At 38.9% G+C, this 27,458-nt stretch overlaps 1 protein-coding gene across 1 annotated transcript in view; it reads right to left on the bottom strand.

Moving 5' to 3' along the window:
* KANSL1L (KAT8 regulatory NSL complex subunit 1-like) overlaps positions 1-27,458 on the bottom strand; it is a 61,479-nt gene that overhangs the window by 13,398 nt on the left and 20,623 nt on the right. The window contains exons 4-9 of the mRNA XM_009887576.1: positions 24,778-24,899; positions 19,876-20,077; positions 8,373-8,535; positions 4,140-4,250; positions 3,604-3,741; positions 1,231-1,355 (exon numbers count right to left, since the gene is read on the bottom strand). Coding sequence (XP_009885878.1) covers positions 1,231-1,355; positions 3,604-3,741; positions 4,140-4,250; positions 8,373-8,535; positions 19,876-20,077; positions 24,778-24,899 — 861 coding nt within the window. The remainder of the gene's footprint in view (positions 1-1,230; positions 1,356-3,603; positions 3,742-4,139; positions 4,251-8,372; positions 8,536-19,875; positions 20,078-24,777; positions 24,900-27,458) is intronic.

Here is a 27,458-nt window from a genome sequence, read left to right as displayed (position 1 = left end):
ACTGAAATCAGTGGGAGTTTCCCTTCCTTGATTTCAGTTACAGTTAATTCTGAATACTTATGAGAAGTTTGAAGTTAATGCTGCCTTCTTCATAATGTTCAGTCTACAAAGACAACCGTTTATAATTTACCTACTAACCCGTAACCCAAGTGGTTCTTCAGTGTGATACAACTACGAATTCTAAAAGAATGAAGCTACATTTAGCAGTGAAGAACAGCCTACATGGAAAGTGGTTTTCTGAAAGATGTGTGAAAGACAGAACATGAATTTCCTTGCTGTGATCATAGAAGGATTCCCGGTGGAGTTCTTTGCCCACTAGTGCATGGAATCTACATGGGTGAAAAACTGAAGTTCCTAGATTACAGCAGAATGTTTAGTTTTAAATCATGATATGTTCCCACATTACAAGATCTCAATTTCTAGCTGAATGTTAATGGAAGAAGTTTATTCTAAAATGCTCATTTAGGAGTTTTTTGACAACAGTCTGCTCAAGCAAGGGAAAAAAAGGAGTGTGCATTGTCAAAACTGTGTGGGGGATGCAGATTTAAACTCGGCTCTCCAGGAGTCATCACCAGATTGAAACATGACGACTTGCAGAGCACCAGTATACTACTAGGCTTGGCAGAACTGTGGGACTTAAATCTGAATATTATTATGAAATTCTCAATTAATTCCAATAAAACAAAGTGTGTTTCTGCAGGGACTTCACTGAACCAGAGCTGTGCGGCTCCTCAGCAAATTTATACACCAGAGACTTTGCCTGTAGCTCTGCACAAAAGATTTTAAATAGTGAAGCTGAGAGTTAAATTCTGTGACTATATAGAATGATAGAATGATAGAATGGTTTAGGTTGGAAAGGACCTTGAAGATCGTGAGCATATTTGCACCGTGAGGCCATCTTATGTAGCTGTACCAAGAAAAAAAGGGTTATAAGAGCCCTTGCATAAAATTGGGAAGATAAATCACAGTATATTTAAGGAAATTTGGGGAAAAAAAAAAAAAAAAAGAAAGGCCCAAGGCCAATAAACTAATCTTACACTACAGTTATATGATCTGCGAAACTCAATCTGGAATAAATTACTTAATGTAATCCACTTAATTCACTGTAAAAGTGCTCTGTATTGTAATTTAACACTAAATTAGATGTAAAAGGCACGTGGGTTTGGATTATTAATTTGTACAACTCTCTGTTGATATTTCAGTTAAGGCAGCGATACATTTTTGGTTTACCTGTGATGAAGTGCTGTGCGTGGGCCTAGACATCGCATTGACATTGGTCACGGCAGCAAAACTGCTATGAGATTCTGGTTCTGCATGTTGAAAGGAGAATGTCTCAAACCTAGCGTTACGTTCGCCTGTCAGAAAAAATAATAATAAAAAAGTTGCATATCGTCTGTTGTCCATTAGACTAAAGATTTTTTTCCATACAGTAATAGTAAAGTCATTTCTAGAAGCCCACAGCTAACCACTAACGATTTAATGATTACTAAAAAAACCCATCTAAATAAACACTTGTTACTCATCCCGTCATTGTTCCACAAAACTCATCCTTCTCCTTCTCCTTCTTGTGAAGCCAGCTTCATATGGGCAAATCCTACTTCTTCTTTTGGAAGCCGCCATAGACTACACACACCGCAAATGCAATTGGACTTAGAGGAACGCTCCTCAGTGCTCCCTAACAGCGCTTCCCCAGCTGGGCTGCATCTCACTAATGTACCAGTTCACTAAGTCCACACTGAAGGTTTCTTCCTTGATAATGATAAAACAAAACTGACAGCAAGGGTAACAAATAAAATTAAGTTTCTAGCTCTCCATGTGTGGTTTCTTCTAGTAGTGGTCCACTGCTCCAGACAAATCGTACTTCTTGCTTTCTCTTATTCAGTCCCAGTGTAAGCATCATTTAGGGGGACTCGGAATTTAACCACCTGTGTTCTGCTTTCCTTCTGCCTTTATTTCCAGTAAGAAAAAAGAACTCAGATGTAATATACCAACAAATAAAATGAATCAGTGTATTCCAACATGGAAAAAGAGGTAAGACTCAGCCTAAAGACCGTATTGCACAGGCTGGGTCAAGGACATGAACTCTCATCTCCCAGGCAGCTCTGCAACTCCCTGGCACACAGCTTTTATTTTTGGCCTTGTTCATCAGGCTGACCTTCCCCATGGATAATTTCTCCTAGACAGAGCCCAAATTAGGAATAAATATGTAGTACTACACTCGTAGCACTAATAAGCTAGAACTTCTGCTGCTACTCATGAATACACCACACAGCAGTTTTCTGGCATTGGGAAACTATGATCCTGATGATAAAAGATTGCTTTATTTTCTTCCATTAACTCAAAGAACTAAATACTATTGGCAGAAGACTAACTGTAACTTCAAAAGGTTTATAGCAAGAAGTTTTCTCTCTTACTGGTGCTCCCAAGTAACTCCTATTGATCTCAGTATGCATGATGGTACACTTAGGGAAACAACATGGTTGCAAGAACAGTGTCAGCATCTGCCTTTTGGGGACCAGTGAGTGGAGAGGGGAGTGGGTGGCACGAGAAAAAGGATCACTGATGGTGAGAAGGGGACAGGGCACAACAACCCCTGCAGAGACAGGCACGGAGCGTAAGAGAAGACTGTACAGCAAAGGGGAGAACAAGGGCAATGATGCAGAGAAAAAAAACTTGATCAAAATCAGACAGTTTTTTGTTTGGCCAAAGACACCTTTTACTCTCTCCTGTAACTCTCTAATCAATAGGTTTTTTTTGGTTTGAGGTTGTGGTTTGTTTTGGGTTGGTTTTTTTTTATTATTTTTAACAGAGCATAATTTTTTGTTAAATTATCTCTGCAGTAATGTCCATACCTCCACCTCTATTCCAAGATTGCACTAGCCGTTTTACCTGGATATGCAAAAGAAGTCTATTTTTCCATAACGCTATTTATCTTTACAATGGTACGCTGAATTTTTTGTCCCTAAATTATCATATTATTCTACAGAACTTTCAGGGCACTTTCTATTAACTTACCAAGTGCTGAAGTAGAGGTTTAATGGCTTAAAATATAAAGATAACAAGGGTGAAAACACTAATTATATGCACTGGCTACCCACAAGTCCTCTTAACAGTCTGGAAGGAAACCAGAACCACAAATGACAGTACACAACGAATGAAACATAACTGACCAAAAATGCCAGGAACAGTAAATGTTTGGTTGGGCATATGATTTGACAGATAAGTTTGCAATTCAGTCTGTTTCTCTGACTACTATAAAAAAACCCCTTCATATTAAAAATAATTACACCCCAGTATTAGAAAAACACAGCTGGACTGCTGAGCAGTTTCCTTTAAGAGTATTCAAAAAATAAAAAAAAAGAAGCTTGTTTCATTTTATAATATATACTCAAGAAGAAAGAGAAAGATTACTATGCTTTAAAATAGCACATTATTTTCATGGTGTCATAAGCCCATTTCTTCACTCCTGTAAAGTTTCAGACAGTATCCTTTTTGGAGACAATTTAAAACTAATTCTAAAAACCCAGTGATAACAAACTAATTTATAGAGTATGTATTCTTAAAGAATTAATGCCGTCTTAAACAATACCATTTTTCTCTTACCTACTGCTGTCTCACTTAGATGCCTTTTCTTTCTTCCTTCTGACAGCTGGTCAGATGTTCCTGACACTGATGGAGATTTGGAATTAGATAAACAGCCACTGCTCCATTGTTTGACAGAAACATTATGTTGATTATAGTCTACAACAGAAAAAGCATGTATCAAGTTGAACACTTATTTTCTATTGGTGCAATTTACAGGCAATTTCAACTGCTGAACTATTTATAATGGAAACAAGCAGACTTCTGATAGGAATCCAAATAGTAAACAGTACTGCAGTTGGGCACCTATGTCTGCAGAGAACCCATGGTCCAAACTCCACGCACTTGTATTACTGCCCTCCTAGGACTCTGATGGGATCACTTCAGTGCAACAAAAGAGAACCTGAAACTGTGGTCTGGGAAGAGGTTCTTCTTCCACCTAAAGCCTTAGCCGGTTACCTTCTCTGATAACCTGTTTTGTGGTAAGTTTATAAATTAAACCTCTTCAGGGCAGAAAGTAGTGGCAAATGAATATTAAAATATTTTGCTCTACATACCATTGTCTGGAGATACTTTAAACTCCGCTCCCAGAGATGAGGTATCAACAGGTTCTCCTTTGATGTCATCCTTCCTTAATAATGTTTCAAAGTATACATGAAGAGGAATATCTAATAGAAAAAAGAAATCCAAAGGGAATGGAGTCTACATCAGAAAGATGGCAACCTATAAGCCAATGAATTATGCATCATCACTAAAGGTCTAGGAATCGATTACATAACACTATGTAATATAGCCTATGAGCAGTACGGCTGCCTTGAGTCCTTCAACTCATGAAGAGCGGCAGTGCTGAGTAAATCCTGTGAGGACTGATCGCTTGTCTACTTAGCAGCAGTATCTTCACGTGATCAAGCTAAAGACAATATGGGAAAACATGTCCTGAAACTGGTCAGAGCCAAAGGAAAGCTTGATGACAATATCCCAAAAAAGCCCAGCCAGATATTTCAAAGAAGTGTTTTTTGCTTGAGTAAATAAGAAAATTTGAGGCAAGGTAATTCTCAGCAAGACAGTTATTGTATGAATGCTATCCTCCACTACAGGCAAAGACCTGCAGTCTTTTCTATCAGTTATCTATGTACTTATTAAGATAATCTCCAGTAATTGCCTGGAGGTAAGATCTCAATGTACCTATTTTTCTATTAACAGGAAGTGAGAGTTATGCAATGGTAAAAACAAATCCGTTTTCAGCTGTGAAGCTACACTGCCGTATGTGCTGACCAAGGCAGTATGCTTAAGTGGTTCCAAGCTCTCCAGTGCTAAGAGCTTCTAAGGGCTGACAAGATATCAAGGTACGACTCAAACGTAAGGAATGCCCCCGAACAAATCCCAGTACAGAGACACACACTTTGTAGATTAACAGCACTTTTTTTGGTGTTCAAAGTCCAAGTAAGAAAGGGCAAGGTTGTCTTACTGTGGTATAAACTATGTCTATACCTGCAATTACTCCAGAATCGGTCTTCATGAAAACAAACTCTGGAAGTTATCAAGTGAGAGTAAGACTGCCATCTGCCCCTCTTGACTAACTCCTGTATAAAACCCCGTGCACGGAGAGCACACAGTGCACTTTTCCTGTAATCTGAAAAGCGTTCAGTTCAGCCTTTTTGGTACAGGCAATTGATGCTTTTGGAAAGTGTTGCTGTTGGGAGCCTAGAGGTAATTTCAAGGTACGTTCCTTCTTTCTCTCTCTGGCAACGGCTACAGCAGGGCAATGTAATTCATTTCCCAAGAGAGTTCTAACCAAGAATTAGTCTGCAAAACATCTCAAGTGATAAGGAATTTACCCACTGTTGTAAGGCAGGAAGGCTTAAGAAAAATAGGTCTCCGTCTGTAAAGACTTTCTGGAAAAAACATTACAAGAAATTACAATTACAAATTAAGTAGAAAGAGATATGTGAACGTAAGAAGCACGCTTGACAACTATTATGTTTGGAATGAGAAGAGGTCTGAGGGCAGGGCCAAAGGGTGGGCATTAAACTATTTTTATTTACATACAACCTTAGCCTCATGTGTCTTCAGGATTTGCCTGGACAGAAACTTTCAAAATATTTTGTTAACTAAAAAAATTAATTTATTTAAATTTGATACAGATCTAACTAGATATTTTGTCACAAGACTGAAGATGACCTGTAAAAGGTTGTTTCCCCCAAAGGTTTTTGTTGTGTTTCCTATTGTACTTCTGAGTAAAACATAAAGTAGGTCTGAAAGTTTTATTAATCACAACATTTAAGTAAAGAAATAAACAAAACATTTCTCCTGTTTTTTTTTTCCTGAGGAATCACCTGCACATCTCAGATTTTTTTATTACGTGCTCCTCTATCTTAATTAAAAGGGCAGGAGCATTTGTTCCAGTTTATCAGCAGAAATACCAGAACTTCTTAGATGCAAACTACAATTTTCCAGTTATCAGGGTGCAAGTTTAAAGAGCTGCTTTTTTGCTCAAGGGATGCTGTAACCACTGACATACTTTTGGTCAAGACCCATAGTAATAAGGAAACTTTGAAGGCAAGACTTAGAACCGTAAGGACAATTATACTTCCAGAAGCCTGTACACCAGTGTGCGACTTCCACTGCACTATATTACTACGTTGCTTGCAAATTATGATTCTCCTTTGAAATAAAAAATAGGTACAAGAGAGAACAAAATCAGAATCTTGAATTTGAATCCCTCCTCACACACTGAACAATCAAACTCCCAGAGTTTCAAAATGAAACAAATACCAATAGTATTTTTTAAAAAACATAGGAAATTAAATCAAGAACCTTTTCTTCTACACTGCTGAAAAACTTTTTTTTTTTTATTCAGAAGAAAGTGATAAAAAGATGTAGGCACACCACAGAGTAGTATTTTAACAGAAGTTATCCCTCAGAAAGGGATAACTAAGGAAGCTGCAAAGAAAACATGAAACTGAATCAGGCTACCTGATCAAGTTGGAAAATTTCTAGCGTGCATTTATGCACAATAATTCTTTCAAATCAAAGAAAATGACAGATAGACTAGTGGTCTTCATGAGGAGGCAGAGACAGCAAAGTACACAAAGCACAGACCAGAGCACGAATCTAGCCTCCCTGAAAAGCAAGGACAGCATCTGAGCAGGAGATAGTAGGTCTAGCACTTTTTTCCTGTCTCAACTATTATTAGCAAGGCTAAGGCTGCTTAAAAAGAGAATAAATATTCCTCAAAAGAAAGATGTTCTTGGTATTGGAAGGAAGCTAAAATATTAGTTTTATTCCTCCACCCTCGCAAAGTGACCAACAGTAACCATGATGCAATCCAGAGCCTTTGTTTTTTTCTTTTCATGATGATTTGAGCAGTCTTTTTTCAAGGAAAGAATATTTCAATATTCTTGTTAAAGGAATAAATGTGAGGGGCATGGCCTTATATGACTATCCTTGAACAGACTTCTAGAGAAACACTTAAAAAAACCACCCCAAAACATATACACTGTGGTACAGTGAACCTTGCACAGAAGCAGAAGCAAGGAAACAATCTGACTGGTGAGACAGGCTGGTAGTCACGCAGGAAGTGTGTGGGGACAGCTCTCTGCAGGGATTTGGGAACTACTGTCTAACCCCCCTGGCTCCTCTCCAGCTGGGCTGTCGGGAGTCACAGGGTAAGTGATGGAGAGTGTGTGTAAAGAAGAGAGATTTAAGAAGTGTTTTTCTCTCTTCTCCACAACAGAGTCCTGCTGACTGGGATGTTTGCTGTTGCCCTCCTGGAGCGAGTGTTTTCTTCCCCCTGTCTGCTCCTCAAAATAAACTCCTCTTTATCCCATACATGGGATGTAAACCCTCATAAATCTGCAAGAGTTGAGACCTTCTCAGGATTCCATGTCCACACCTAGGTCTTCTCTACTGGCCAGTGATGAGTTCTCTAAACCCAAGACTTATTTTAATCCCTGACTTCCTAATACCAGGCTGGAGTGTACACACTGTCCTGGGAAGACAGTGGGTTTGATTAAAGACTCAAGCAGTTCCATGGAAGCCCCAGCCTCATGTTCAGGATTATTTTGTGGCATAGAAGCCCTCCAGGACTGCACAATTCCTGTACTGGTAGGCAACTACCCCGCAATAGGTTTTTCTTAAAATAAATAAATAAAAAAAACATCCAATAGTATCTGCTGGTAACAGCACTTAATATGCTACTTGGAAGCACGAAGTGCTGTCAATTTGCACCTGCACTAGTTTCAGGGCTAATAAGAGTCAGAAAAAACATCATCTGCATTGTTGTTCAAAAAGATGAAAGAATCAGATGACAGAAAACATAAACTTCAAAGACCGCCAAAAAGACTGACTATCACAAAAACAAATAGAAAAACTAAGTAAAGCTTTTTGGGCCTAGTCCAAAGGGCCTGAATTGAAAGTTGCTCATAAAAACAACACAATCAAGGTATGGTAGTGTATTGGCAAAAGCACCATCTAAGGACTAATGCTGACTCAATTAGACACATCATGAAATACACAAAAACCACCTTAACCAAAAATGTTCCCTTGACCAGCTTTTCTTGGTTGTACTCACATTACTGGCATAGGGAATCTAGAAAGTGTATTGTTCAAATGTCAGGATGAAGTTAAGATTTTAATTTAATCTAAACTCATATATTTTGCCGGTGTGAGGTTTTCTGTAAGAGAATCAAGTTCTAAAAATCACTCAGAAGAAAAGTTAGTCCATAAACTGTACAGCTCTCACAAGCACAACCACACTCTGTTAGAGCCATTGCATTTGATTTACTTACCTGAAGGGAATGATAAGACCGGGTGGAAGGAAGAGTCCAGCTCTTGCACATAATCTAGTATTTTAGATTCTGCATTGTACTCAGTACTGCTGAAACCGGAGGCTGGCACCATACATGGTAATTGAGTTTTATACGGAAAGGAGGCATCTCTAGATGGCGAAGCCTGCAAGGATACACAAAAACAAAGGTTAACTTCTCCTTTACTCACTTCCTTCAAATTAGACCAGAAGAAAAAACCCAACTCAATAAGCTGAGTGATACTCTTCAATCTGAGAAGAGGAAAAAAAAAAATCCTACAAACTTCAGATAGTTTAAATATGACTTACCTCCACTTATTAAGGACTATAGTGCACACAATGAAAAGAACAGAAAAACACCCTTCAATTAGGGCCAGGAAACAGTTGTCAAATTTTCCAGAGAAAATGTAACGCTACGTATAATTTTTCTGATATATCCTACGACAAACAAACACCCTTAAAATTCCATTCCAGCACAACAGGCATGATATAGATGCACAAAACCCAACACTATACTAAATACAGGGGTTTCCTCCATTTATCCCCCCAGTCTTAGTAAGATTCTTAGTATTGATATTGCTAGACAGTTTGAGCTCATACATTTTAATGCAAGACACAATATTAAATGTTTTGAGCATATCATGTACTTACACAAAGCAAGAGGGTAAAGTCCTTACCTTGTTATAATTTAAATATCAGGTAAGTAACACAAAAGAAGATACAGAGCAATAAATATGGAGAGGGATGCACTGAGGATTGATTAATAGGTAGTAAGAAGAATTACTAGAAGAGGAGAGCTGTGAAGAAAGATTGATTTAGCTGCTTATTTGCATGGCTTGTTAAAGTATGGAAGGTAAAATGATGGATCACAGAACTGGTAGGTGTGAGGTAGCAGGACACTAAGGCAAAAGGCAGCGTGAAAATGGGCAGGAATAAGCAGCAGAGTGCAGGCAATATACTGAGCTCTGAAAGACAGAAGGGAAGAACTGAATGTGATACTACAAGGCAGCAGTAAACAGTAGTCTGTGCTTCAGAATAAGCAACAAAAACACTGCAAGGAAATAGTGCTGTTTATGCCACTCCACTTTCAGCTTTACTGGATACTAGCATTAGTAACCCCAAAGGTAATGTCATTTTTAAGGGCTTCCATAGGTTTTTGATACTTTGCCAAATGCTGCAGAATCCTCTAAAGGGGAAGGGAGTGAAGGGGGGCACTGAGGTAATTTGAGGTTCTCAGGCTAATGCTGTGCAAACTGCCACATTTATCATCTCCTGGAAAACGATTTCAACATAAAAAAAAGCCCTGTAAGAATGAATACAACAGTAGTCTTCTTGATTTTTCTCATGACTTTTTTATGGAATGAAAGGAAAAAATCTGCCAGTTGCATCAGAGGCAGGACGATCAAATGAACGTTACTTGTATTTTTAGTACTTCTACTCTCTGAATCCAAGAAATCTCTTTCTATTGTTTCCTCCTGGCTGAAATATTCCAGGCTGTATCCTAGCAGTGTCACTTATCTGTTACTGATGCAGTGATTATGTCCACCACATATAATCCCCTTCCACATACTGAAATCAGTTCTTCTGTCAGGTGGCATCAGTATTCACAACCCACACTAAGGGAAAAAACATCCCATAAAACAGTTCCCCTTTCCATCTCTTCCCTTCTTCTCAATCAACAAATTCACTGCGCTGTTATTGTATTGCAGGAAATATTAAAATCAAGGAAGCAGGCTATGATGATGGAGCAGAGGAGACCCTCTGGTAGTGGTGGTGGGGGTTGTATTTCACGTTTGTGGGGTTTTTTGGGGGTTTTTTTTTGTTGTTTTTCCCCCACAGGAAAACATTAGCAGTCCTAAATCCACCTTCATCTCCATACACAGGTGTATACAGAATTACTTTCAACTTAATTTGGAAAGAATTCTTTTCTAGCCCAGGACTCCTTCAAATCAAAGTTCTGTTACTTTCCTGCGATACATGGGACTCTTCATCTGTTAAAATTTAAAAATCCATGAAGTGTTGGCAGAACAGGGACCTGTGTTTGAAAACACTAGAGGGATAAATGCTAAAGCAAATTTAATATTTCCCATTATACGGACCATTAAGCTAAAGCTTAAAGAGCTCTCAGGTAGTTGCTCGACCATTGATGAAATAAGGGCATGCTTTTCAAAAATGCACAAAAGGGCATTTCCTCTTGACATTTGGTTTTTAGAAATGAACTAGTTTCCTGAATCTCCACTATTTAAGTTGCCACTGCACCCCCTCTGCTTGCATTTTCTTTTTTACAGAAATGAATCCACATTAGAGTAAATGATAAATCTCTCATTCTTTAAAAAGGAATTCCCAAACACTGATCGGTAATATTACCTAGAAAATATATAGATAAGGCTAACGCATATGGACATCCAGTCCTTCAGTCCTGACTTGCTTATTTCTTCCTTTAATTCACCTTAGGCCCAAACACATTTAGAATATAGCTTAAAGCTAAGCCTGCTCAAAAACCTGCATACATGGTCAAATAACCTCCAGAATCTCAATCTATTTTGAAACAGTATTAAAATCCAACTGCCAACATTGGTCAATGCCAAATTCTTTTCCTCATCTTGTCTGTGGTGGGAGTTAGAAAACCTTATGCCTGAATTCGTACGTTCTTTCCCTGAATGCTCTGGCATCAACACCTAAATAATTTAATCTTTCATTAAGTCAGTTCGTAATTCAAAAGAAAACAAGGACTTATATAGAAGCAAGAGTAATTTTATTTAAATGTTTGTGAAGCTACTAGAAAAAAGCTGATCAATCTGCCAGTGTCAGTGTTCCTAGCTACTAGATCTGTTTTAAATTTCTGATGAAATAGTTTTCCACTGGAAAATGCTGTATTAGTGAAATCATGATGTTTGTCAGGAATGTCAATTTAATCAACTCTTGATGAAAAGGTTTCCGAAGCCCTTCATTCTGGAATGAAAGCGTGTTGCTCAGTCAAATAAAGTGCTTCAACCTTACTGAAACAAAACTAAAAACTGTTTTTTTGGAAAACTAAACTCTTCCCACTTCCAATTCAGTATAGAACCGAGTCTACAACCCGATTGGCTTTTCCAGCAGTTAATTATTCATTTTGTAACACAACAACAACAAAAAATCCACCAAAACTCATCTGAACACAACCCTACAAATATAACCATTCATCCACCGCAATGGCAAGTGGTTTCATGAAAAACAAAGGCACATAGCTTTTAGAAGAGAGGCCTCTACAGCAAGCCTGACTACAATGCCAACCCTTCAGAAAGCAAGAGAGATTGCTAAACTCTTAACGATTTTCCCCCTGCTATACTATACCTCATACATCTCATGGGACATTCTTCTTCATTACGGAAATACAAAACCTCATGCTTCCTAAGCTTAAGTAGATATGAAGAATAACATTACATTAAATCAATTCTATTATGGAAAAGAAAATACACTATATTTAAGAGGAAATCAGAAGTGTGCAAGCTTTAAATCTTCAACTAAAATAGTGACTGTTTTAAACTTCATAAAAAATTGTGCCACTAACAGAATCTGATTTTCTAGAGTATTATGAATTTTGATCTTGGATTTTTTTTTCTTTAGTACTGTTTTACTGGGCCACAGAAAATCTAGTAAGCAATTTATTTTGATATTCAAAACAATTCTTGCACTTGCTTGTGATAAATTGATGCACGAGACAAAGCATGGCTGGATCATGCCTCTGTTCTAGAAGGGTCAGAAGGCTGAACACTACCAGCCAACCATCCTTCTGCAGAGAAAAAAGTTTGAGTCTAGAAAGTGTGTCGTACTTGAAAAGAAAAATGTTTTGTGCTCCCAGTTGAAAATTCTGAAGTGAATATTCACTTTGTAATTTCAGCTACTGATCACTAAAACTCCTACCATTTTTCTGAATCATGCCTAAGTGTAACAGTACAGCAAGCCACGGTACAATTACACCAATGCACATGAATTCAGTAGGTTAATTAAGTTACCTCAAATACAACCTGTTGAATATCTGTCATGTACTTCTGATTACTCTTGTAAGTCAAAAAAGGCAAGGAACAAGCATTTATTCTCCCAACACACACACACTGAGAACTTTTCAGCTATATCAAAGAACAGCTATCTCCCTCAATATTAAAAACTGTTCTTCAGTAAAATGAGTAGCCAACTAAATTGCAGCAATTTAATTATGGGACCCAAGAGAACCACCATGCGGGTGGTTGATGCCTCATCTTTGAACACCAAACACACTAACTTTTAATCCTCCAGAAGTGTTATGTACAGCTCAAACCAACAAAGCACCATGTTACCTGCTTGCTTTTGTGTTTTAGCATCTGCCTTAAAGGCCAGCCCACTTCTCCATGGCCTCTCTCTTCTGCACACAAGAATCGGCTCTGAGCAGAGCTCTGTCCCTCCGGCAGAACATACAGTTAAACAAAATGTCTTATTTCACAAGCTAAACATCAGGGGTTCCCTAAGCAGGACTTCACTGCAGAATGCTTTTAGGAAACATACAATACATGCACAGTGAAAGGTTAATCTGAAAACCCCAAAGACTTTCTCCCTCATCAACAGGTAGTGGGGGCAGAAGGTGGACAAAGCATCTAATACGTCCCTGCATGGGAAGGTGCATAACAGATGGTGCTGACAATACATATTACATGACAGACCCTCCCTTCCAGATGAAGTTTCTACAGATGCCACACGGTTAGACCTTTCCCATGCACTAGCCTGCAAATCTATATGCAGGTCAGGTACAGTGAAGCAAGCTGCCGTGGGACATAAACCAATTTGACTGATTCTGGCCCCTCTGAAACTGTTGGTAAGGATAAAGTGGCAGATCCTGTGGCAAAGACCATTTTTTCCAGGTACAGAAATGCGACTTCGATAAAACACTAGTGACAATTTACTTGGCATCCAGCTTGTCTCAAATTCAGATTTTTAGTTAGTGTCATAAAAGGAGTGGTAGCTTCTACTGTCCTCAGAGATCACCCATCACCTCTCATAAGTATACATGCAGTTTAGTTTCTTTAATCTTGTTATAAGCCAATGGGAGATGGACTTTCACCTGCTCTGTGGGAAATGCACGCTATCCTCAACATCCTGAAACAAAGACCTTTTGTTCAACTAGCAAATCAATTGAAAAATCAAAGTTAGTGCTTAATCTTTGACCAGTTAAATAAACCAAAAGAAGGAAAGACATGTTAAACCACAGGGATATACTTTGAAAAATGCCATGCAGAAATTAAGAGTAGATGTGATCAGTAAAACACTACAGAAATATCATAACAAGCTGAAGGTGCAGGACTCTGAAAAGCATACTTCAGGTTTTTTATTCTGGAAAAAAAGAATTTGTGGGCTGACTGGCTTGCCATAAACCTCACAAAGAACAGACTTAGTTCCACTGGCAGTATTGCTGTATTGCAAAGCTAAATGTCATTCTCCCTTCCTTCCTCCCCAGTAGACAACAGTTTTGTCACACACTCAGAACAGCTGAATGCATAGAATATGTCTTTTTTTTTCCATTCAGGTTTTATGGATTTTTAACTAACAGATGACCTTTTTTTTTTTTTAACTTCCAGTGTTAAAAAAGTAATTTTATCAACTCTTATTTTCACTTACATAACTGGTAAACCATACCCAAGGGATTCTCCTCCCCAGACCAGAAGACTGACGTATCCACAGAGGTATTACACCATTTTCATTGAAGCAGGATACATCTTCTTCTTGAAACCAGTTTGCAGGACACTTGGCAACACAACAACATTCCTCGTATTCATGGCTTTTTAGAAGTCAGCAATGCCAGGAAGCTATACAGAAGCAGGTGGCAGAGCCAATATCTAGGGATACCAAAGAGGGCGATGACAACCAGAAGACTCCTTTTAGTGCAACTAAGAGAAAATGACTACTTCACTGTGAAAGACAAAACTAGCTGGCTACCGAATAATATGCTTGATAGTTACTGTGCTAGGCAGTGTTGTTTCTTTAAGTTTACAGACTGAGGGAGCTAGGGAAAGCAGTAATTGATAACAGCCACAAAGAATTCACCTGTATCTCCTTAAATGCAAATAAATCATACAACTGGATAATACGGTAGAGGAAATGGGATTGTATTCTAGGAAGCGGGTGCTAAAATATTTGTCCCCAGACAAACATATCACCTGGCAGAAAACAGGGCACAACATCCACACTATACACAATATTATCAATTAAGTACCTTGCCTGCATACCCCCCGCTTCTCCCTGTCCCTTATTCTCCTTTCCTGCTAGCTACAGACCACTTGCAGATTGCAGACATTTAACAAGTAAGACAGAGGCTCTGCATGCTGGATATAGTACAAATTATAAAAGTGTATATATATATACTCTTCCCTAAAAATTGAAAATTAACAAGACTTGGTGAAAGACCCACATGTATTTATCAAGTGGCATATACAAAAAGTATCACTGACCCTAAGCATGCACTGGGAACGCAGCAGGACACAAAAATCACAGAACTGGTATGAGAACTAGATTAAAATAAGAAATCCAAACCCTAGAATTTAAATACTTTTTTTCCTCTCTGTTTCAGAGTCTTCTGGAGAAGCACTCACTTTTTTTCCTCCTTTTAAAAAAAAAAACAAAACACCACTAAACCAAAGCAGATATTCTTCTGCTCTCACTTAACTCCTATTTGAGATTGAAGAGAAAAAATGTGGCAATACTCAACTGCAAGCGTTGGCAACATTACACCAACTGTTTGCTTGTGGTATCTAAACTGCAAGCTTTTCGACCTTAATTCACAACTTTTTGGGGTGTTGGCACCTTTGCAAATTTGAATTCTGGTTTTCTCCATGTGCCTCAGTCCACACAACCAACGCAACCAGCAAGTGGAGATACAAATACAGTGGGAATTTTCAGATTAAAAAAACCCACTGTGCTCTACAACCCTGCAAAGAAATGGATAGGACCAAAATTGATAATACTCAGATCTCACTGCTCTATTTCCTCTTACCTTTATTTACAGCCGTATAAAGTTTTCATAGATTAAAACAACACCTAGCCTCAATGACATCTCTTGGTGAAGTACAACTTGGAAAAAAACCCCCATGGAACTAATGTCATTAGTTAGGATGTTAAAAGAGAAACTAACAAAATGTACTGGCAAAACAAATTCCTTGTTAGTAAAAAAACCCTGCAGCAAGCCACACGATAAAATACTAGAAAAGAAAACATCACGGTGTATCAGCTAAGCAAAGACCTATCATGGAGTTTCTGACTAGTAACAACACTTGTCTGCTTTTAAACAAACTTAACAGAACTTTTGATATCTCACAAATAATTTAGTTCCTTCAAGTTTAGGCAAAAAATAGCCAGAGACAGAGATACTATAGTTCCTCACTATAGGAAAACCATTTGCAGAAGCTGCCAGTCATTAGACTCTGGAGAATCTGGGTGGGGGGAAGCAGCTATAAATGCAACAGCCACTGGGAAATGATTCAACGGGAGTTCACGTTTAAAGCCCTGACACCAATCTGCTACTTACAGACTTTCTTGGGTTTAATGTTTTGATACTCTTCGCCTTCTTTCTTAGTGCTAAAACTACATTACATTCATTTTATAGGAGACACTGACCCAGAGGTTGTTTGACTTGCCACCTGTAATAACACAAATGAGTGGCAGATTCAGCATTTTGAATGAAGCACTCTCAGACTTCCAGCCCCTGCCAGCAAGCACGTGTCCTCCTACTAGACCATGCCTGCAGTTTACTCCTTTATGCTATCCTGCATGTAAGTTTTAATATTCTTTCAAAAATCACGCTGAAGAAATGCATCACTACAATCACATCCTCTACACTGAAGCACAGACTGCAAACCCAGGGTTTATTGTGCATGTGAATTATTCTGAGTGGCTTGTCCACTGACTCACAATCAAGAAATGGCCTAAGCTCTTACCAAGCTATTTAGATAATGAAAGACCAAAGATACAAAACAGATTCCACGGCCAAAAGATGACTCACAGATCATCTGTGGTACTTAGTCATTCTGAATTCAGGGACAAGCGGTTTTGGCCCCAAAGGATGTTTCAAGTTCCTGAGGATACTGGATGGTGACAGATAAACCAAACACCCTGCATCCTGTTTTATTTATCCCCACTGCAGTTGTAGATCTGGCAGATCTTCTCATAGAGTTCTATGTTTTCTTTTAGATACTACTCGGTATAAGCAATATTTGAATACTAGAGCAGGGGAAGGTGTAGTCCTCTTCAGAAAAGAAATACAGCAAAGTAGAGGATGACATAGCGCATCTCTCAACAGGTACTGGGAGGCTACGAGGTCACTAAATACTCAAACGTTTGACAGCATTGTAAATGTATGTGGCATGGCAGTAGATAAGAGCAAAAATGGCCTGTCTTCCCAGTGACCTTATGAACTAACAGATGGGATAACAGTTCACAGTTTCATACTTTGCTTTTCCTAACATGGATGCTGAGGGGTGCAGGGGGGATGAGCTTCCCAAACAAATCTGAAGAGATGTGAAGGACAATACTCTGAACACCATTCGATGCACAAAGGGTACAACCAGCCATCCAAAACCAACCCAAATTCCTCAAAGTTATCCCAGCATTTCTTAATCTCCTACACATGGGAAGTCTACATTTTGCTGTGATTCTCTGGTCTCTTTAGTCATCGTCTTGCTCAGATTACTCTCCACAGCAGCATCACCCATCAGCACCGCCAGGCGCTCGCTCACTGGCTGTTTGAACCAGGCACTGTGAGGAAGCTGGCACAGGAACTGACATGTTTAGAAGATTCAATCTTCTCCTCAGACTTTGGCAAGCTGGTCTCTCTTAAGCCACATCTGCTGCAGGAGGTAGCAGCAAGTCTTCCCCAGCTCCAGCTTGCTCTCAGGCCAGTGACCTTAAAGAAATGGGGGTCCTCACAGACGATGGTACCAGGAGATGAGAAGCACTTGCTAGAGATGGCAGACTAGCGTTACATTAAACATCCAACTGTTTTCCATGCTGCTAAGAAGCAAGTCCTTTTTTTCTGCGAAAGGTCAGAGAAAATTTGCTGGATGACTATTGGGAATATAAATTCATTTTCAAAGAAAACTAGGTACCTACCCCAGAGGCCATTCCCCATTTTGCATCCTTACCCATAGACATCGGACTAATCTAGCAGTCAGCCTGGGCTGATGGCCAGTGTTCTTCCATTACAAGCTGAGCAATCTCATCAACAGCTGGGTAACCAAGTGTAGCAAGTGCAGGACTAAGAAAGTGACAGGGCCTGTTAGAATAAGATTTCTTGAATGAAATGATACACTTATGACGGCTCTTAATTCAAAGACTCGATACCCATTTGTTTGATTGTCAGAATGTGCTGGAAATGTCCAGTCCAATTTTATCACTTACGTCCCCAGCAGAATCGCTGAGACACTGTTTTTAACCAATACTGTGTAAGAGACTTTGTTCACTGCCTTACCTTAACTTTGAAAACTTTAATTGAGTTTGGCATTTGCACGAAGTCTGAAGCTGACAGCTTGATTACTGCCACCATCCCTTATTTTCTCCAGGATCACAAGCAGAAACTATCTGTAGCACACGACACAGCTCTCCACACGGCCCCTCCGTTAATTTCCCATGGAGAGGACATTAGAAAGCAGAGTTTACACATCGGGTTTTGAGCCGAAGCTGCAGTAAGCATAAACAGCATTCTCTCCAGGGTTTTTTATCACACTGTCTTTGGGACATCTCTGCACTTTCAGTACAGAGGCACTGGAGCTCAGTTAGCATATGGTAACCCAGCACTAGAAATGTGGAGCAGACACATAGTTGCACCAGCTCCAATATTTGAAGCCTCAACTAGCAACTTAAAAATGCAGTCTACAACCAAAGGTAAACTACAAATTTATCTTTTAGACTACCAGTCAAGGTAAACTACTGAGCAAGCAAAGCAGCTCAACTCTATGGCTGGTTGAAGAAAAAAATCTAAACTCAGCTTTGTACTTCTGCTGCCGGGCTGCAGAAAGGAAGTTTCTGTTCACAAGTTTCTGTTATTCTCTGAACTGCACTAACCCTGGCTCAGTTTTCAAAAGACAGCGACATCAGCAGCACTTGTAGAAATATGAGATACTTAAGCCTGCAAGATGCAGGCTTCCAGAAAAGCCCGTTATTTAGAAGTTGCATCTGGAGTGGAAACCCCTCATGTTTAAGTAGGAGGAAGGGAAAGTGCTGGAGTCTCTTGCTGAGGAGCAATCTCCACAGCTGCAAGAAGCACTTGTGGTACTGGAGGCATCAGTGAGGGAATGAGGCCTCCAACCTCTTTGAACAGGACACGGATTGGATTGAATGGGAAACAAGGAAGTCTAAGTCAGCAACAGCCTCCTTGGTTAATACAAGGAGGATGAAAAGCCTAAGCGTCTAGCAGGTGGAGCTCCCAAACTCTAATCCTCTACTCCCATCTCCCACCATCAACCCCCCCAGGCAGGTTGCCAGGACTTAATTTAAGCCCCATTGCCAAGAAACTGGGAAGTCAAGCTAATAAGAAACTGGACAGTTTTTCAATAAAATATCTTGCTAAAACTAGGACACTTCGGCAATTTTGCAGAGGATGCTGAATCAGCACACTCACAAAGAACATCCTTGCAGGGGAAATTTCTCCCCAGACCAGTGGTACACTTAGTAAATCCCAGACAGTTAGCTTAGGAGACATGAAGATTTCTCTTGATATAACACACTTTTAAAAGGCAAAGTAAAATCAAGAAATTAAAACCGCTTGGGATTAACACTGCTCTAAAGAATGAGTTCATGCCATCTCTTCTCCTGAATTAGACTGTTGCTTTAAGCACCACAACTAAACTCATTACATATTCTTACCCCCAATATCATATTAATATCATACATGAACAGATATGCCTTGCCCTGCACAACAGACAATGTTTTTTTCCTATTTTAAAATATTAATTCCTTTGCAATGCAGAAAACTTTAAGAGTTTTAAAGCATTCATAAAGTGTCACGAAGCAGGCAATATAACTAATCACGAACAGCAAAAACGGAAACAAGATTAAGATATTGCAATTTAATTTCCTAGCAAATAACGTGCCACCAGCTGTGTAAACTTTCTTGTAGCTAAAACAAATATTCTGAAAACAAGCAGGCAGCTGATTTACACTGTAGCACGTTTCCTCAGCAGGCAAGACTCCCAAGGAAGCTCTCAAGTTGTCTCTTAGACTGTATAAAGGCTTTAAAGACAGTCATCCAATAAACAGATTTGAAAAGCAGGATTCTGAGCAATCTTTAACTTTTATGTTCAACTCATTAACTTTGAGCTCCTACTGACACATCTAGTACTCCTGCCACATATACTATATGCTCCCTAAATGTAAAAAATAAGTAGCGCAGCATGCATGATTCTTCTGACATACCAGACAAGACACATGCAGACTCCAGCAGCTGGACTCTTTGGTTTTGTCTCCTGAAGAGAGAGGCAAGGGCCTACCTGCTGATTCCAGTAACAGGCACTGTGCATTCTGTAGAGTTTCCTCTTCTGGAAGCTATGCAGTGGCCTTGTTCGGGCAGATGTGCTCACATTAGCCATGGAGAGAGATCTTAGTCTTGTCCTGTCTCTTCTTCTTTTCTTGATGTGCTGATGATCAAGCAACCAGCTGCTCGAAGAGGATACCTCTCTGTTGTCTGAAGCTCTGCAATGTCATTGGGGGGGGGGGGGGGGGGGAAGGGCGGGAAACACAAAAAGTTAAATATGCTGTACACGTACAGGCCAAGATTTCGTACACTGATTAGCATTAACTATCTAATTCTAAGAGAATTTTATAAACACTAAAATGTTTTAGCACACTGTTTCAGAAAACCGTGTATGTGCTGTTTGCTCATTAATTTTGCTCATTAATTCTGTATTAGCACATAAAAGGAAATTTATTGTTCTTGCTCACCTTTCTGCTCATGAAAACAAATGTCAAGCATATAATCTTTTCTGTTTTTTCCAAATTCAAGAACTCTCTAACATTTCTAACACCTATGAGTTTTAAGTTACAGTCAATATTTTTTTTTTTGTTCTTTTGCTCAAGAACTGAAACTTAAGTAAAGCGTTACAAACCAGTGTCCATTCAGCATAAGGGTTAAAACTCACTGTGAAGAATCTGTATCAAAAGTAGGAACTCTGCACACTTAGTTTAACCAACACAAGGCCATTAAATTTCACCTGCAGGGATGTACCAATAGAGCTCTCCAATAGAGCCCAAGCCCAACCTGGGGGAAGCTCTAGAAGAGAAGGGAAAGGCTAGCCTGTTTGACTTAAAGACCCAGAAGCTGGTTAGACCCAGATGATTTGGAAGAATGCAAGCTCAGCTTCACTCACAACGTGACAGGGTCTACATGAACACATGGAAAGCTTCGTTTTAACATTAAATCTCACTTTTACCTGCATTTCCCCAAGTCTATCCCTTTCAAATCCCCCTCGGTGTTACAGCATCATCGCTCCACCAACCTTACCTACGCACACACTTGCTGTACTCATATCCTCAGTAATACAGTATGCAATCACAAAAGTTATGTGACAACACAGGGCCAAGAGCAGTAGAAAACTCTATACATATATGCATAACAACTTTGGATCACTCTCACCAACCTACAGCCTGTCTGCTCACCAGAAAAGGGAACACTCCAAGGTAAGAATTCAAAACACTCTCCTGTTTGGGTGAGAATGACTCAATGGGAAGAATACACTTCACTTTTATAGGTATCCTGATTTTATTTTGTTGCTGTAGCAACATCTGCCTGCAAAGCTGAAGGCTTGCTGCAAAAAGCACTCAAGTGTGCGTTTATTTTTACAATACTGAAGACCTTGGCTACAACTCTAAACTGCCTGAGAAGCACAAGTATAGGAGATATATTGGCCTTGGTTCGTAACAGGTCATTTATCCACAGAAATGATTATTTTCTCTTATGAATTTTATCTGGCAAGTCACAGTCTTATTAGTAAAGTTATAACACACAATAAAACATGAAAACGAATTTATTACAAGGCCATTTATCAATCTTTTTTGACAAGCAGTATTCTTCTAACACTACATTTTAGTAAATAGAAGCACTTGTTATGAAAGTGTGATTAAACACCATCCCATGCTCTGCTGGTGTGGTAACAAGGCTTTATGGGCTTGAATTTGAGCTGCCCTGACACATCAGAACAATCCCAATAAGCAACACAGACTTGATGAAAAAAATTGTGCTAATTAAAAGAGGGATGGTACAAAGTGTTTAAAGGAGCATATTAGTAAGTGCCAAGAAAAAGCCCCAAAGACTGAAATACGACATTCCTAACACTAACACCGCATTTCTAAGGCTTGAGATAGATATACAATGTTTAAAGTCCATGCAAAAGATTTCTTAAAATACTTTCTCTGAATTCTCAAAAACGCTTTCTCTGTAATTATCCACCTCGAAGTCAGACGGTGCCAAGCCCAACTTCTAGACTTCCTTACATGACTCCCCCTTACATGAAAGACAACTTGCACAGGTAAACTAGAACAAAAAGCTCCTCAGTCAGCTCCTCAGCTTCTGTGATTCCTGCCTTTGTGCTGGTGGTCTTCCCAGGTCTTTGATGATCTCTCTTCAATCTCTGCCAGCTGCTCTATTTACCCTCCTGTGCCTTGCAGTAATGCATGGCTCCATTTTTAGAAGCAGCAGAGAGATCTCAGCTCTGTGGCTTGGTGCTCCAGTACACAGAAGCGTGGTTTTCCTGCCACTTGTGTAAATAGGCTTCCCAGCCAAGGTTTGAGTTATCCATTTATTTTTATCTTAGTTTGAGTGGTTTTCAAAATGTGATTCTTCAAAAGAATGAAATGAACCATTGCCAGATGTAAAATTCATGAATTTGCTGAAACACTTCTTTCAAAGCTCATAGGTTGGCCTTCCTTGCTCTGTAACGTAGCTAAAGAGCAGAGACCTTACTCACAGATACACACACGCACAGCAAGCCACCCAGGCACTATTTGTACTGAAGTAATGAACTTTTTCATTCCCCTCCTCTCATAAGAAAGTGGTTATCACTAGCTTAGGGAACTGCTTCTATGAACATTTACCTTCACACAATGCATCTGGCTAATCTTGGCATCTAGATTATATTGAGCAAAGAAAAGCTATGTAGAAAAAGGAAGTCACTAATGAAATTAGACCTCGAGAAATTCAAGGTTACCCACACTTAATGAGCCAGGAACCGTACATGCACCACCACTTCCACTGGGAATAGCCCAAGTAACCAACCATACTGCAACCCCATCATTACCAACCTCAAAGCATCTCACACTTAGACCTACTTTAAACATGGACTATTATATTGTTCACATCAAGAGCCTCCAACTAATTTCAAGAATTTACTTAAGTAAAAATTGCTATAATCCATTTTTTCCCCTCTTCAAAAACAAAAAAATCACCTTACTTGTCATTTGAGTTTTATTTCTACTTTCGCAAATACTTAATACAGTCAGAGTGAGCTCTAGAAAGAGAGAGGGGAGAAGCAGCCAAGAAATGAAGTTAACTGTAGTATGTCACTGTCCCAACTAATTGCACATAAGACTACTACAACAACAAAATAGCATAAAAAAATGAAACACACTCAGAAAAATGAAACACACTCAAAAAAATGAAACACACTCAAAAACCCAAGAAGTAGGAGGCAGCGAATTTCCCTGCAGGATTCTTATGATAACCGCTCTATATCACCTTAAATTACCATCTTTAATGAACAGTATTTATTTGCAGACTTCAAAACACAAGAAGTGAGAACTTAAAATTAGTGATTTAACTGATTTTTAAGATGACATCTAGAAAGCTCTCAAGTCTCTCAGATTGCCTTCCAACAGGTAACTCACCAACTCCAGTTTAGAGCTACAGCACTGAGAAAATCTTCCAACTCTTCCCATTCTTCTTTGGGCTTTTATAGGTCATGAGCAGAAAACTATCAGCCTTAGAGACACTGGCCCATGAGCAAACAACTGTGTTGCTCATAAAATGGAAATAAGACTGATTTTGGACAGTGCCTGATAAATCAGAAGAGAAGTGGCTTGAAGTTACATCATTAGAGTCCCTCATCATGAAGTCAACTTCTTACGTTCCCTAAAGCATTTTTAAAAGCAGGAACCCTTCCTCATCTGTTTTGTGGAAAAGTCACAGATTCAAGACACAGCCTTCTAACAGCTTAAATTACTCTCATCTTCCACAAACCCATCTCCACCAGCACCTCCTATTTCAGGGCTATTTTTATTCCCGAACTCAGAGGAATATTCTGATTTTCCCCTACGTTATCTGTAAGCAACTGGTATGTCAGGAGCATGAATGCTACATGACAGGAACTCTTCATCCTTAAATTCAGGGCAAAGTCAGACCATTGCTTTGGAACAGACAGCAGTTAAAGAAGCTGCGCATCCAAGCTGCTCATCATCATCTCTCTGTGAGACACTACAGCCTCTGCGGCAAAGCTGCTGAGACAGACGGTGTGGCCAGCTCTTCCTGGGGCCAGGAGCCAGGGAATTACGATCTGCTGCAGACACTGTCATAACCCCCCCAGCTCTAGTAGGGAACACTTTCTTCATTCACCTGATCTTAATTAAGACCTATGAATAATAGCAACTCCTCCATCCTCAAAAATCACATTACCAGTATCTCAGGAGAAATATCCTACATACCTAGGTCTTTTGTAAGACAGGACTGTAGTGAATTACCTTAATGCTGTTTTGAGACTAATACTGGTCACAGCTTGTACTGTATTTTAAAATCTTTGAATAAAAGATGGAATTACTAGGTAGTATGGAGTAGCACTGAGAAACATTTTTCTACAACATTGATTTTGAGCTGCTACAGTCATCCTGGAAGATATATCCATCCAGAACAAAAGACGACAAATGGAAAAATATTACCTCCAAATTCCTGAAAAAGTAGCTGGCAAAGATAAATTTGTCCTTGTATTGAAGACTGATGTGCTTAAAATTAATGAAGCTGCCACAAAAAACCGACACCGACCCATGCTGAGGCACAGGTGACATTGCTTAAGTATTCTACTAATCCAGTGAAGTCTAGTTTGTCACTTTCCCAGAAATAGTTGCACTTGTGATGACAGAATGGATTAAGTATGACATAATCAGTAGTGTGTTACTCACTGTATCCTTTCACTGCTTCTCATATATATTCATCTTCTCAGTACTTAAATGCACTTACAGTGACAGCATACTTTTATGATGTCTTTAAGAAGAAAACAAAATCCTACCATACAAGCAAGACTTGACTTCTCTTGAAGCTTGCCAAAAGCCGCTCTCTTTTCCTGATTTACTACTGTAATGATTATCAGTTCCATCAACATAACATTACCAAAAGTTATACTATCAGCTACCTGAAGGAGATGCCATTGACCAGCTGTCTGTGCCTACAGGTCTTGGATGAAAGAGATGAAGAAGCTGGAGACAGATTGAGTGGAGCAATTAGGCTGCTGATGATTTCACTCAGTTGCGCGCTCTGGAAAAAATAAGAAAAATAAAAGGTAGTCAGACTTTCATCCAGACTCAACAGCTCAAAGGCCCTGGGTTTTTGTTGCTTTCCTACTTAGGATTCCAGTCACATACATCATGGAACAATCATATTTAGTTTCTTCTTGTGAATCACCAAGTGTGGCATGTTTTTCTTTCACAATTATTATGTTCAACTATACAAACAAAAAAACCCCAAAACAACAAAAAACAACACAACCCTGAAACACCAGCCAAGGACATTGTTTATACATTTGAATACGTAGTACACAAAACACATTAGCGACCTTAGTATTTTAACCGAAGGTTTTTAAAAAGCAAAAGAAACCAGAGCACTTTATAGCTGATGTTCCAACAGCTGCAGGCCAGAGCTGCTCACTGGCCATTCAACAAGAATTTCAAAGTCTGCTGTTTATTCATTGTACATTTTGTTCACTCAAAGTATTTTTCTTGTTAGAAGAATCCTCTTCATTGCTCACTGTAGACTGACAAGGGTGTTTTTATAAAAGGAAGCGTAACTACAGGAGGACTATTGTAACTACAGACAGAATGGCTAAAATCTTCTGGTATCTGCAAAAATAGCAGAAAGAAGCCCCCACCCCACCAAACCCCAGACTTTCAGAACTGCCCCAAAACAAACGCAGCAAATTTGTTGAGACTTACTCCTTATAGAGCAATGAATTGTGGACTGACTCCAGATAACATTTCACAATGATTTTTTTGTTTTAAATGTCAAACCTTAAAGGCTATTCTGACAATAAACATAGCTTTCTTAGAGGAAACTGTGCGCTGCACACTAAACAGAAATTAAATGTACCTGAAATGGCATACTTTTTTTTTTTTTAAAAAAAAAACCTTTACATTATTTTGTAGGATTTTCATTCAGAACTAAGATTGTTTAAAACAAAAACTGCTGAAGCTTACCCAGTAAGTTTTGTTACGCTTTGAGGAACTACCATTTATGCAGAAAGAGGCAGAAAAAAATATTTTCCATTTTATTATAACTCATGTCTTTTCTGTTCATGTTTAAGTGATGCAGTCAGGCAAAAATTTCAAGTCAGAAGAAAATATTCAGGGATGGATATTAATGCACAGAAATAGCAAGTCAATTACAAATGTGTGGACAAAACAAACAAGTTGCCCGTAAAATATTTAGCAAATTAATTTAAAAATCTCAACAGAATTCAGTCTGTAAGGAGCAAAGTCTCTACTGAATATAAAAGCACCAAAACAATGGCAGACTTCCAAAATGCAAGGAAAAACATATATGTTTTTAAAACATTGCATCACTATGAAAAGGACTTGAAAACAGTATTAACAGAAATTGCCAGGCTTGGTCCCTTTGTATTCTTTATGAATTTTTTTTTTGTTCACAAGTAAAATTATTGTTTTTAACTAAGAAATACTTCAGCATAGGACTGAAGAGTTCTGTGGGAGTATCTATGGATGTACTTCAGCCTACAGCACTGCTACTCCTGACATTGAACAAGAATAAACTCAGGCCTTAAGAGTTAAGGTTGATTTGCAGAACTTATAGTCAAAAAGCAAATCAAACCCCAAAGCTTTTTGTGGTGTAAGGGGAAGAAATCTGATGTAATCTGTGAGAGGCATTAAATGAAGAACACCTTTACTTCCAAGTAATTTTCAGATTATCAAAGTTCTTGAACCTCTGTTTCTAGCTACTTAGGCACCAGGAAACACTAACATTACTTTTTCAAATTCTTACTGAAAAGTGCGCTTAACTCTCCAAGTAATCACTTAAAGAGGGGACATTCACCACATTCTAAAAATGCTCTTTGGTTTACCTTGTGCAATTGCCAGCACTGTGTATATAAAATTCCTGTTTCATTGCTTCCTCACTCCTGTCTGTGGTGGATAAGATCTATCAAACAGGGGAAGCATTTTAAGAACAGGAAAGTATGACTATCAAATAAGAAAAATTGGCACAGAGATTCAGGAACAGGCATTAGTACCTAAAGCTACTTTTACCCCTTTTTAAAAACGTGTATATGACCAAGAATTTATGTACAGAAGCAGAGCAACATATTAATGCACTATTCCGGCTTTGTCAGGTTTGCTTTACGCTAACTGCATAAATTCATCCTGAAAACAAATTTCCTGTATCTCCTTCAGCAATGTGATCCTACCACATTCTTTATGTACTTTCTAGCAAAAGAAAACCCTGCTGGAGTCTATATCGTATTTCCTGGAATTAACCTTGGAAATGACTGTTTTGAACACCATGAACCGAAACTGAGCTCACAGCTACGCCTACGCTATGCCTGTTAAGTACCTGGAATTCCTCAGTCCTATGACGCCTGAAAAGGCAGACCAATAATTATATTCTCTTAGGGCTTTTTTTTTTTCTTTTTTTTTTTTTTTTCAAGTGCAACATACCTCCATCTTCAGCTGCACTCTTTCACCTCACACAAGTATTTCCTGAATCAATCTGTGGCAGCTCTACATTGAACCTAACTATAAAGGAGAAGCAGGTTTGTGGATAGCTATTAGAAGTCGTTATGTGGCTGCTTTGATGGAAACAAAGCGG

Source organism: Charadrius vociferus, unplaced genomic scaffold (genome assembly GCF_000708025.1).
Source record: "Charadrius vociferus isolate BGI_N301 unplaced genomic scaffold, ASM70802v2 scaffold136, whole genome shotgun sequence".
In the NCBI taxonomy this organism is placed as follows: Eukaryota; Metazoa; Chordata; class Aves; order Charadriiformes; family Charadriidae; genus Charadrius; species Charadrius vociferus.
This window is presented reverse-complemented; position numbering and strand designations above follow the sequence as displayed.